Source organism: Hyperoodon ampullatus (genome assembly GCF_949752795.1).
Source record: "Hyperoodon ampullatus genome assembly, chromosome: 17".
Lineage (NCBI taxonomy): Eukaryota > Metazoa > Chordata > Mammalia > Artiodactyla > Ziphiidae > Hyperoodon > Hyperoodon ampullatus.
In genome coordinates this window covers 29,952,307-29,966,297 of record NC_136930.1, presented here as the reverse complement: position 1 = coordinate 29,966,297, position 13,991 = coordinate 29,952,307, and the positions used below count along the sequence as shown (strand labels likewise).

The following is a 13,991-nucleotide window of genomic DNA, read 5'->3' as shown; positions in this document are numbered from 1 at the left end:
ATATTAATAATTTAGTGGAATATACAAAATCTTCTTCTACACAGCTAAAAATAGCTTTTGGTAAATATTACTTTGTTAGGATAACTAATTAAACAGCATTAGTGATGGAATAAATAGAATCATTAATATACAGTTCAATTCTCATTTCTTAACATTGACTGCTTAAGGTGGTGTGATCACAGTAAAGCAGATACTAAAACTTTAAACAATGCTAAAAGAGGAGTAAATGATTTATAGGATTTATACATAGGGTATTAGCATGAAGAAACTGAGAGAGGTAAAAATTAATATAGTTTATTGGGGGCCTTTTAAAAGTTAAGCTATGTATTGATGAACAGTGGCAGATGGACTGGGTAAGAAAGGTTGAACCAGATTATGGGGGTTAGTTTATAATGGGTTATTTGAACTGTAGTTACTTAGACATCATTTTAGGATTTTGAGCAATGGAGTAATGTGATGATAGTGATGTTTTATAAACACATCCCTTCATACAGCACAGGATGGTAGGTGTTCTCTAGTGGAGTATAGTTAAGTTCCTCAGAGACTTTTGTATCTCTTATGGATGGCATCTGTTCCTGATTCAGCACACAGTGGACAATAAATTCTTACCGTGTGTATGGAAACTAACAGTTCATGAGCAAACATTAAAGGAAATGATATTCCTTTTGGTGTCAGCATTGTTTCTCTTCTTTTTCATTTGTGTCATAAGGTTACATAAATGTCTTTTATGTTGGTTTAGGTGATGACGTTTATTCAAGGCAAGTTTTGTGTGTGTGCGTTTGTGATAATAAATCAATTGAAAGTCATATTCAGCACAGGGAAAAGACTTTGGGTTCAAACAGAACTAAGTACAAACTTGCCTGTGCCACTTAATCAGCTTTAAAGTTATTTACTCCATATCTTCCTTTCTTCAGCTGTGATTTGAGGGTAATTATACCTACTTGAAGGGGTTGTTGAAGGATTAACATTCTGGACCATTGTGGGTACTCTGTGGATATAAATTTTCATTCCCTTTTAGTAAATGAGGAAACTACTTTCCAGTTAATTAGGCCTTTTGCAATTAAAAGGTAATTAGTAGCAAAAGAAATCTCAACATCAGGAGTTTGCGTGCCTTGCCTTTTTTTAAGTCAATATTTGTAATACATTTTTAAGTCTTCCTGTTTGCTGAAGAAATTTCCAAGACTACACTGAAGTTATTATATGAATTTATTTTCATAGGGTCTGAAAAATCACAAAACATAGGTGTCGTATTCATTGCTTTACTTACAAAACATACAGACACACACACAAATTTGTCAAGACATTTAGGTTATGGTTTCCTTCCAACTCATGTATCCTAGAAAGAAAACATTTTTCAGAACATGTGAAATTCATAAGCACATTGCCAATAGAATATTCTGCCAATTCCTAAGCTAAAACCCGAGGCTTTCAAATATTTGTTTGCTAAATAAAATTGAGAAAAGCTCTTCTGCTACACCTCTGCTGCAGTAATTAAAATATGAGAGCTTTTTTTACACAATATGTTGAATAAATCACAGCCAGATGAAAAACATTTCTATTATTAAAAAAGAAATGTTGGGCTTCCCTGGTGGCGCAGTGGTTGAGAGTCCGCCTGCCGATGCAGGGGACACGGGTTCGTGCCCCAGTCTGGGAAGATCCCACATGCCGCGGAGTGGCTGGGCCCGTGAGCCATGGTCGCTGAGCCTGTGCGTCCGGAGCCTGTGCTCCGCAACGGGAGAGGCCACAACAGTGAGAGGCCCGCGTACCACAAAAAAAAAAAAAAAAAAAAAAGAAATGTCTTTTTTATTTTTGCTTTCATTTTCATCTTCTATTTTGGTTTCATCACTTTAAAAGCAAACTTGAAGAAATTAGATAAGGAAGACACTTAGGTGACATCACATCCTTTTGCAAGATTCAGAAACATTTTTTCAAAACTTTCTATGAATACCAGGCCAAGCATGAAGCTTCTGAGTTTCTTCATATGTGCCATTTAAATGTATATATTTTAAGTTCACTACTTTACTAAAATATTTTTGAAGAACTAGTTCACTTAATCCTCACTATTGTTGACTACACAAATAAGTATAAAATTTGTGATTCTGCATTTTAATTTTTTCTTCACATATGAATGATAATTGCTCAAATAAACTTATACATTTATCTTATCACTCTTAGAACACAAATATGAATTCAGATCACTGTTCTAAAATGAGTATTGAAGGAAGTCAAACACATTTATCTTTCACCATTGGTATCAATAGCTGTAAATAGTTACAAATAAATAAATAAATATATATGTATATAATAGGAAGCTTGCTGTAAAAATACATGATTATGTTAAGGTGTTAAGCTTATCATTGTTTTTATATTTTTCACATTCGGTTGGCTTTTACTAAAAAAAAAAAATAAGGCAGGCTAGGTAATGTAGAAAGGAGGATTGCTTTAGAGAAAAACAAAAAAGAAACACCTCCTTTTAAAATTAATATTAATAATTTATATTAATAATTACAATTATTAATTAAAATAAATTAGTATAAAATTAGAATATATTAATATTAATTAATTTATGTTAATAATTATAATTAATAATAATTAATATTAATCACCTTTGGCTCACCTTTTTGAGCCAAAATACGTTCCTCTGGGAAAATGCTTCTGTTAGGGAAAAAAGGAAAAAAATCAGGAGTTCTGAATGAATCATTAATATATTATGGCTTCTTTACTATAGTCATGGTTGTTTGATTTATTTATTAATGTTTTATAAAAACAAATTTGTTTATAATTTGATAGACTAAATCTATTCAGGTCTTTCTGTAATATCCTTTCACTTGCTTTCCTGTTAATTCCTCCTTGCTACATCCCTCACATTGCAGTTTATATGCTCTTTCTGTGAGGGACTGTATTATAGACCTCAAGAGCTGGTAATTTTAATCTTACTGTTCTATAATTTTCATTTTCCGTTAGGAGGTAAAAATAAACCAGCTAAATACCTGAGTTTATCCAGGTGCCCAAATAAGCCCCACCTCCATCCTAACTCCTTAGGCTTCTTCTTTCCCCATCCTAAAATTACTTTCCCAACATTTTCCTAAGGATTCTGTACATACTCATGATTGGCTTAATAAGTGTTAGGGGAGGTTCTCCAAAGTAAAATAAAAAAGCATTTCTGGTGTCCAAACATGTAGGCTAAAAAAGCAGGAATTTTATGAACAAAAAGTATTAATTATTTTGCAAATTAATCTTCTCATATGAAAGTATGAATTGGATTCCAGCATTATGAAAGTTTTGATAGATAGGCTGATAGGAACAGAGGCAAGCTGCATGCACAGACTGACCTTGAGCTTGCAGCTGTGTATGCTATTTACAGAGGGCTTGCTTGTTCTAATTCTGCATCTTTGCATCATAGTAAGCCCAATGCTTTTACTCAAAAAGACCCAACCTATCTCCTTGTTTTGACCCAGTCCTGTTTATTAGAAGTAGCATATCAATGCTGTTACAGTAAACCTTTCAAGCACTTCTGCTGTAGGATAAGCTTATGTCAGTGAAGAAACAGATATAGTCAAACACATGTAGGAATCACAATCTAGATATGCTGGTACAAGCAAGTGAATGAAACATTTTATAATTTTGTTTTACCATTTCTTGCTAATTATTCATTATCCAGTTGAGCTCAAAAATGGCAGCATGGAGTCAATTTTAGATGCTATGTGAAAATAATGCAAAATATTTATAAAAGGATCTTAAATTGATAACTTTTAAGATAATAACCATTTAGTATACTAAATGGTATACTTTGAAAATTAAAATAAAACTCTAGGTTCAATTTTTCTGTCTTTAGAAGTAATGATAGTAAAATATGAAGCAATTTTTTATGTGGATTTTGGTGTTTAAGGGATTATGATCAACTTTAACTTGATGGAAAATACCATAACTCAAGAAATTATTTCAATCATTCTATCACTCAATTATTTTCCTTTCTAGTTTTCTGTTCCCTTCATCACTGCCTTAGTTTAGGTCCTCATCACCTAATAATTATGGCTATTAAATCAGTCTTCTAACTCCTGCCTTTGCCTTCAGTCATTTCCCACTGCAATCATACCTGCACACTGATGCTAACTTACCCTACAGCAATATCATTTTTATATTAATTTTTCATGGTATTTGTTGCCTCCTACATAATGATCTAACTCTTAAACCTAGCATTCAGAACTCTTCAAAACTTGATCTTAGCATACTTTCCAACATGTCACTCATATATTTTTGTATCAATCCCATGTTTAACCAGTTAGTGCACTAGTTTTGGTAAAGTCAAAACTGATATTTAAATTCTAGTTCTGATACTTAACAGATTTCTGACCCTGGGTCATCCAATGTACTGAAGTTTCAATTTCTTGTCATGTAAAATGGTGAACTTTTAAATCAAAACTTTGTAAAGTCTACTAATAATAGGAATAGGAGTAATAATAATAATAATAGCAGCAGCAGCAGCAACAGCAGCAGTAGTAGTAATAGCAGTAGTCAGAATAGGAGTAATAATAGTAGTAGTAACATAGTAGTAGCTGTTAACTACCAGTCTTTAAGCAGTAACCTATGTTTAGGTACTTCACAAAATATTTTATATACACTACATTATTGAATCCACCAACAGGCCTATAAGTAGGTTATTTTAGACCTACTTTACAAATAAAGAAACTGAATCACAGAGAGATTTATAATTGACTAATATTTTACAGACAATAGCTGAGTAAGGGTTTTAAATCTGATCTGTCTTAAAGGACTTAAGTGGAGTAAAACTAACTTCAAAATCACAAGCAATATTGTGCTAATGCCTTCATTTTTCTTGGGAGAAATTCCATAGTTTCTCAGATTCTCTGAGGAGCTTGTGAGCCCCCAAAAGCTCGGAATCATTGAGCTAAACTCGCAGTTCCTTAATTAAGAACAATGGACTTGGGAGATTTATCTTTTAAGACCCTGGTACTTCATATTGTCTGGCGCACAGTAGAAAAATCAATTGCATGTTAGGATAAATTGTTTATCAATGAGTCTATAAATAGTTCCTTGCACATAGTGGATGATTAGTAATTATTCAAAAATATATGTCACATAGTTGCTGTTGATCTGGAAAATTGTAGCACTTAATGCCAGGTTTGTTATACTAGGCATACTTAGAATTATGACTGAATAAATAGTACTTACAGTTCACATACAGTAAAAAGGCATATAATTAAAATCAGTTGCTGAAAAGTGGATTTGCATGTATTATACAATTACTTTTGTTTAGGTAGTCACTAAAATTGACCTCTTTTGCACTGGCTACAGAGAGAGGAATGTAAACCTCCAGAATCATCTTGACCATTAAATTGAACTGTCCAGGGGGAAAGTATAGCACATATAAACCACACATGAATAAATGACATGGGACATAAATGAGAATGTTCTTAGACTCCTAATTAGGCTCAACAAGGGAGGGAAAAAACTATTTAATATCATAGTGCAGTTACCCACATCCAATCTTGATTTATTTTTTTAGAAGGACTATTTTGAATGTCGTGAGGACATGCCTAATTTACTAAAAAAAAAAACAGACTTCATATCCAAACTATAGCCTAAATGAATAAAACATTTACCATGGACTTGATTATCTCACTATTTTCCTAGGGTTCCAATTTACCTGGCTAAAATAGACCAGTTATTTTAATTATATTGATTTACTCTAAAGTCCTTACTAAATTTAAAGCTATAAATGTTTGGTGGTAGCATATCTTTGAAAATACCTTTACTGATTTTTGGAGGACCTATTAGATAGCTATTTGTTTTCCTTATATTTTAATGGCCTGGTTTTTAATTATGCCTTATTATTGTAGACTAGTGGCATGCTCAAAACCTAACTGCATCCAAACAGGCAAACAATCCCAGAAACCCTCCTCAATTGCTGAAGAAATGTTTTGAAATATAATTTGAAAATGGAAGTCCTTGTGCTGAACCTTATCCTAATTGTAGCAGTACTATTTCCTTTTCTTTTGAAAATATTTTCATTGTTACAAGGCTTTAAGACTTGAAAATTAGAAGCAATGAAAATGATTAAAACTTTTTGAGCAGCCAGAATTGTACTGAGGAAGTATGTTTTAAAATATTAATTTCAGCATTTATTTAGTGGAGAAAAAAAAATAGAAACTATTGTTACAGATTTTTAGAAAGAGCTCTTATGCAACAACTGTGCAGCAGCTGTGAGCTTCAAACAGGTGGCTTGATAGTGTGGCCCTTGTCTCCTGGATGCAAACTCTGAAGCCTTGAGCAGATGTTTAGGGCTGAGGACAAAGTAGAGAAATCCACTTCCTCAGCGGACATTTTTTTGGTTGTGGGCCTAGACTATAACAGGGCTTAAATCAGTTCCACCTGTTACTAGGTAACTTTGGCCAAATCACACAACCTATGAAAGTCTTCATTTCCTGATCTGTAAAATGGTGATAATAACAAAATTTAACTAATATGGTAAGACATAGTACATGTGAATATTAACTAATGTTCTTCGTGTTGCTTTTATAACACTTTATAAGAACTTTTTGTTTCCTTTAATTCTAGTCTTGGGACATCATTAACAGTACTATATACAACAAAATCCTTTAAAAGTTTGAGCGTATGTGAAAGAAAATTAGATTTGTCATTGAACAAAACTCAATAAAATTTATCTGACACACATGTAAATGCTATTCAAAATTGTAACTTTATTGCATTATATTAGCTCATACATGGTAAGCAACTAATAAATTATTGTAATAATAAGCTTTTTTCATAGTTAAGCTATGACTCAATTGAGAAGAAGCATCTAGAGGAGGAGCCAAGGAATCATTCTGAAGCTTGAGGCCCTTGGGGATCAGGTGATGTGTTGAAGATAAGGAAGAGTGGGCAGGAAGAAGGCAAGAGAAGGGCACTAGACCCTTGATGAAAGGGTAGAAGTGGAAATAAGAGACTTAAGAAATTCTTACCCAAGATCAGCTTCTATCCCCTTCTATCTTGCAGAACACAGCAGTGATCTAACTCTTGTGTGGAGCTGGGCAACCAGGATGTGGTTTAGAGCCCAACTCTCCTTTGCATGGAGAGCCTGACTGAGCAAGTGAAAAGGAGTGAGAAAGTATGGGTCATGAAGTTTCAATGAAAAATTCAGTGACATAATTCTGGTTCATAATAAATGTTCAATACATAGTATTTTATTCTTGTTCTTTTTTCACATGTCTACAAGACTTTTCTGGCTCTCCAGCAGGGACCACAGGCTTTACTGTTCACCAAGAAAGAGACCCTTTCTTCAATGAAGTGCAAAGAGAATAGAAATAAAGGTGCAACCAAGGTATAAGGTTTTACACATTTGAAAGAACATATGAGACAGGAAAATAGCTGATATTTTTATCTTTGGAAGTTTTTAGTCACAGACTTTCCCTCAGACTTAGAATTTTTGCCAAACCTTTCAGTTTATGTAGAGATAATTGGACTGGACAATATTTAATACAATTTTTTATCTCAGGATTATTTTACAAATACTCAGATGCTTCAGAGTAGCTTCCTTTTCTACTCAGTTCTTTTCTTCTTTCAGCTTTTCTTTCCTATTCCTAATCCTAACCAAATGGTGAGGAATTAGAGTGCTAAAACGTCCCATATTACTTATCTGTTGCTGCATAAAAAAATCACCTGAAAACTTAGCAACTTAAAACAACAAACATTTATTATCTCACACAGTTCTGAGGGTCAAGAATCCAGGAGCAGCTTAGCTGGGTGGTTTTGACTCAAGGTACATCATGAATGTGCAGTGAAATTATTGGCTGAGGCTCAATTATTTGAAAGGGCTGGAGAATCTACTTCTAAGCTCACTCATACAGCTGTTGGCAGGAGGCCTCACTTTTCCACATGTGTCTCTCCCCTCTATATAGAGCTATTTATACAACATGGGAGCTGGATTCTCCAGAGTGAGTAATGAGAGAGAGAGAGAAATAACCAAGAAGGAAGTCATGATGTATATTATGACCTAACTTTGGAAATCAGGTACCTTCACTTCTGCAGTATTCTGCTCTAGCAAGCAGAAACAATGAAATACCAGGAGGTGGGAATTATTTGAGCCATCTTGGAGGCTGACTCACATATATTTCTTTAACTTCTCAACTACCCAAACCAATGTGTGGATAGTGTGAGAGGACAGAGGTTTAAGAGGCCTATCCTATTTAGGCCCATCCTATTTAGAATTCAATGAGGTAACTATCACTAATCAAAGATTTTTTGATGATTTCTGAATTTTATTTCTAGACATGGATTTAAGTATTTTAAATTTATATATTTAAGTATTTAAAATTATGAATATTCTCAAATTTGTTCTCAATCATTTAACCTACAAGTAAAAATTAAGAGTTTCTATGAATCAGAAGCTGTCAGGGCAATTACGATATGTGTTACCATCAAGTTATGTACAAAAAGCCAAGGATACACAGAGACAGAGGAACTAAATTTACCTGGGGAGTTGAAGAACGATTCACAGAGGAGGTGTTTCTGATTTTTGTTTTAAAAAGTTAATAAGATTTTGTAAGACTGACAAAGAGGTAAACAAGAAGATAAACATTAGAAAAACAAATGCAGAGTTTCAGCAAGTTTCAGAAGATAACATACAGAATGATACTATATTTATAAAGATATAATTTATTTAAACACACATATTTGATTAAATATAAGTAAAGAATTGAGAAATTCAAACTCAGGTAAGTGATTGTCTCTGGAGGGACTGAGAAAGCCAAAAGTAAGGGAGAAACCAAAGATAGATTCAATAGTGCTAGTGTTTGAATAGGTTTATAGGATTATAGATGTCAGAATTATGTATAACAATTTTTACATATGAAATATTGTATAGTCATTTTTGATATTCAGTGTATGTTGTCAGCAGAGGGAACAGCATATGAAAATGCATGGAGGGGTGAACGAGCTTAGAATAAAATATAAAGACATAATTATGACAAGGAAATTATAAATAATGCATTATATTTCATAATATACAGTTCAGTATCCTGAAATTATATTGGAGTATACAAATGAAAGAAGATTAGAGATTCAATTGAAAGTGACAAACTCAAAACTCAGAATCTTGCAAAAGAACCAAGTACTATTTCTGTATTAAGAACCAGGAAGCTGATTTCTCCTTTACTGCCTGCATGATGATAAGATCAAGGCATATTACAATTGAGAATCTTGAATCATGTGAATTAATGATAAGTTACAGGAGCAGTTATTATTTTCACCATTAGGAAAGAGATCTGGTGGATTTTAATTGTCTAAAACTTATCATGTGCCAACAACTTTTGTTCCAAGTGGCATTCAAATCACAGGGTGATACTTCATTTAACAACTTATCCTTTTAAACTATTGTGAAACTGCAAGTATGGTTTAATTATATTATTGCCAATCATCTGAAGAATGGTAATTACTTGGAACTTTTGGCCAGTATTTCTGATTAAAAGTGTTATGGCAAACTCAGTAGGTCATAGGTTCATGTCCTGAGCCTATTAATTTTCTTCTAAAGCCTTACTTTATTCCTTAGATGAGGAATCACTCCACCCTTGGAAAACATGCTTAGAAAAACTTGACTGATCTGAAGTGAACATGAAATGTAATGACTTTTGCTGTTATCATTTTGATTTACTTTTTTTTTTTATTTCTCTTACTAGCCAAAAAAAAAAAAAAGTGACTAAAGCACTATTTTCCTGTAAGAGATTTGAAATGCTTGTTAATTCAACACAGTCCAAAATGTTGATGGATAATTAACAGCAATATTTATCTGACCAAGAGTGAGAGAATGAGTTCCTACATGTTTACGAACAAAGTTCAGGATACTTTTCTCCTAGGGAAGGGGACGTGATACACAGGAGGAAGTTATGAAGATTGGACTCTTTTCCTTTTGAAGAATAAAGACAAGCCATAATCCCTGTAAGGCCACATTGGGACTTTCTGACAAAGAAGTTGTATCTGTTTTGATAAAAGAAGGCCAGGAGAGTCTAGAGGTATTTTACAAACCAGCGCTATGGTCTTGCTGAGCTTAGGTGTCACCATAGCTTCCTGGGAAACTTGAATGCCAACCCTTGAGTCTTCTGCTGTTGGTTCCACTGCCTTGTTTTTCGTTGGTCCTTTGGCTGCTTGATGGATCGTTGTTTTGTCATTAGGTCTGTTTTTGATAAAAAATGTATTTCACTTTCATCCCACTGATAGTCTATTCCAGCCAAACTTTACATGTATTTTCTGGGAGTGGGTATGCCCAGAAGGTGAGCATACATGTGTCCTACCACTTTGCACCTTATTTGCAGTTGCAGTGGCTCATCTATATCAAATTTGTATCTTAACAAAGATGTCTCTGATATGAAATCACAGAGGTGTTCATTCCAGAGTTGGTGTTAGATGTCTGACATATAAAAATGTCTGTGACTCATCTTCTCCCTACCTTCCTCTCACCTGTGAGTATCCTATAAGACACAACCTGAAGTCTTTTCCCTATTTTACATACTCACAAACACTCTCACAGTTCCTACATCTCTTATTAAATGACTCTCTCCTTCCTTCTGTTTTTTATCTATGCCTGTGACTAGCACATGCTCACTAGATGATCCCTGATAGCATTTTTTTTTTTAACTCAAAGTGGCATCTTAAAAAAAAATCCTGTTCTCCAGTATCTCTGAACTCCTGTACCTTTTTTTTTTTTTTTTTTTTTTTTTTTTTTTGCGGTACACGGTCCTCGCACCGTCACGGCCTCTCCCGTTGAGGAGCACAGGCTCCGGACGCGCAGGCCCAGCAGCCATGGCTCACGGGCCCAGCCGCTCTGCGGCACGTGGGATCTTCCCAGACCGGGGCACGAACCTGCATCCCCTGCATCGGCAGGGGAACTCTCAACCACTGCGTCAGCAGGGAAGTCCTCCTGTGCCTTTTTATTCTCCACTGTCTGACGCTGTGAAATTCCACTCTCTGTCCTTACTTCCTCCAATCATTATAATTCCTCCTCTAAAAACAAACTTGTTCTGCATTTCCCAACAATGCAAAATGTGGAAATATCTTGTAGGCAGTAGAAAAATAACAAAAATTTAAGCAAAGACAGTTACCAGAAGTTGTCCTTTCTCCCACTATACATCTTTCCCTATATGCACCCTATAATTTCACTCCCTGTTTTGTCCTTAAGTCATGTTCTTTAATTCCTTTAAATGCATTCTTAAGGTAATAATAATCTCTTATATTTTATATCTTGGGATCATGAGTTTTAATTTTAGGCCCTTTCTTCTGTTTGTATCTGTCACCACAGAAGAATAACAGCCCCAACTCACTGATGCTCATATGGTTCGACTAAATTTTTGGAATTTACAAATATCCATGGAGGACTGGTTCTTTTCCTCAGGTGCTGAGTTATGATGATCCAGGAGTGGACAACATGTAGAGGCCATTAGCAGGGGTTTTGACTGAGAAAAGTCAGACAAAGTATCTCTAAGAGTTTGCATTAAATAGATTCACTGTGCACGTTTACTACTAGTGGAAGAGATTTTTTTTTTTCAGTGAGAAACAGACCCTCTAAGATAAATATGTTTTGCTCAGATTATGTATGAATTGATTAGAATTTGTATTTACAGAGCTAAGACTAGATTCCTAATTTTTATGACTGCTAGCCTATGACTTTTATTTTACATTATTTTAGGCCACTAAGAAAGAGAAGCCTTAGTCTAGGAGTTATAATAACCTAAGTTCTTGTCACAGCTCTGTAAATACAAAGATTTGCTATTCTTGACAAGATTTGTCACTTCTATGCCATAATTTACTCATCTGTGTAAAAGTAGGGATTGTAACTACCCTATATTTTTTGCTGAATTGTTAGAATTATGTTCACTATGAAGGTTACATAAGTGAGATATAGTATATTACAGGTTTTCTAATTGGAAGAATATTTCAACAGCAGTAGTAGCAATTTCTGATGCTAATGTTCTTTCTTCAACTTTTATTCTTTATCTTTTCTTTCAGTTTCTAAATTTCTGTGACTTCACTATCATCACCTCCCCACCACCAACCCCCCTTTTTAAAATCACATATTGGATTTTGCCCATAGGTAATCCAATGATAAAATCACACAGATAGTTGAAATAAAAAGTTCCCCTTATTTTTCTTGGGTAAAATTTTGATAACACCAATTGTCCTTGTCAATTATATACTTGGATATTAGTTATAATAGTGTCTTTTCTTCTCATTTGCACAGGAAATGACTTATTTCTTGTAGCGGTTCATGAACTGGGACATGCTCTGGGACTGGAGCATTCCAATGACCCTACTGCCATCATGGCTCCATTTTACCAGTACATGGAAACTGACAACTTCAAACTACCTAATGATGATTTGCAGGGCATCCAGAAAATATATGGTAGGTTACCACTGATTCTATTTGGTTAACCCTATAGTGAAGTGCAGAATTTCTGCTCTGTTTTCTTTGTTGAGATAGATGCTCTAAGTATATTAGAGAGATAAATACTGAAAAAAAAATCTGGTCTACTAACAAAAGCCTTCTATCAATCAAATTTGGTTGGCAACAATCCCAGATATCTTAATATGCAGATAATGGGAAAGTCTAGGCACTGATAAACTTTTCTTACTGAGTTTAATTGAAACCTGAAATTATAGTAAAGGCCAGATAAGATTTAGTATTTAAAATTCTGATAAAAATGTAATAAATGAATATAACCAATAAAAACAATGAGTCATAGAAGTCATAACATACTGAGGCTTTGGTGAAAGCTGACAGATTGATTCTCAGTTTATGATATTTGATGGTAGATAGATGCTAGACAAATCACTTTGGAAAATGCTGAAAATTCTCTTGTGTGATGGGTGTAACAAAATGAACTCAAAAGCATGTAATTATTGACTAAGAGGTAAAAGATAACAAATGGCTAAGTTTACTAACACATAATTCACAATAAATTTCTAGTAGAGTAAAACAATTTTAATTTATGGGGTTCAGTCAATGAATGCAAGGTAAGACAAAAGGAAGAAACATTATTACACATATTTACTATAATCCTAACTCCCTCAATAGGACCATTGACTTTTATAAAGACATTTATTTCACACAAAATTGTTAAGAACTTGACATTTATTATTTACATATAGAGAATATGCTTTACTAAATTAATGAAGTGAAGCTTTCATTTTACAATACAAAAACAAGTGTGTGCTGTCTGTAATATTCAGTACTCAGAAGATGTCATTTGCATTTTTAAATATCATAGTTTAAGTTCACTAATCTGTTTTGCATTCATGAATTTTTCAAGTTCAATGTCTCAGTGGTGACCATTTTCTCAAGGTTAAAATAAGTTTTGGAAAAAAGGTCAACTTTTGTGCTGCTCTTTATTTGGGGGGATACTGAGAAAAGAGAAATATCTGGGAGTCAAAACTAAATAGCTCATATGTTGAATGAGCTAGCCAATGCCTATGTGTGTGTCATCAGAAATTCTGCCAAAGTAGTTAACTGAAAGGAGGCTCTTTCTCATGACCTCATGAATTAGTAGTCTAGACTGAAGGTCTGCAAAAGAGTATTCTTTCCATATCTAAATAATAAGTGTAAACAGCCCTGTATTTCTTTTTAAAAAACATAAATCCCTTGAGGAATGATGCTTTACATCTGTACCGAATTACATCTATAAACTTTGGCTTGATTTAGAAACCTCCTTTTAGAAATACTTCTTTAATATTTTACTAGTGGTGTTTTAATCAATAGGTGTTTTAGATTCAGTAATCAAATGAAACACTCTTCTAGCAATTTGTCAAAACATTTCATTAGAAGAAAATAATGAAAGTCAGGAAAAGTTGATAAAATATAGTTAGGTACATAAGGATAGAATAAACTTTGATTTGTTAATGAACTATTAACAATATTAGAAATATTTGCATAGAATTGTCTATCAAAATCTAGGATTAACTTTGGTGGAGCTTGCATGCATGGT

At 33.8% G+C, this 13,991-nt stretch overlaps 1 protein-coding gene across 1 annotated transcript in view; it reads left to right on the top strand.

Annotated features, from left to right (window-relative positions):
- Positions 1-13,991, top strand: part of MMP16 (matrix metallopeptidase 16) — a gene marked incomplete at both ends in the record, with an annotated part of 328,226 nt that overhangs the window by 207,295 nt on the left and 106,940 nt on the right. Inside the window, one exon of the mRNA XM_079722437.1 lies at positions 12,251-12,412. Coding sequence (XP_079578563.1) covers positions 12,251-12,412 — 162 coding nt within the window. The remainder of the gene's footprint in view (positions 1-12,250; positions 12,413-13,991) is intronic.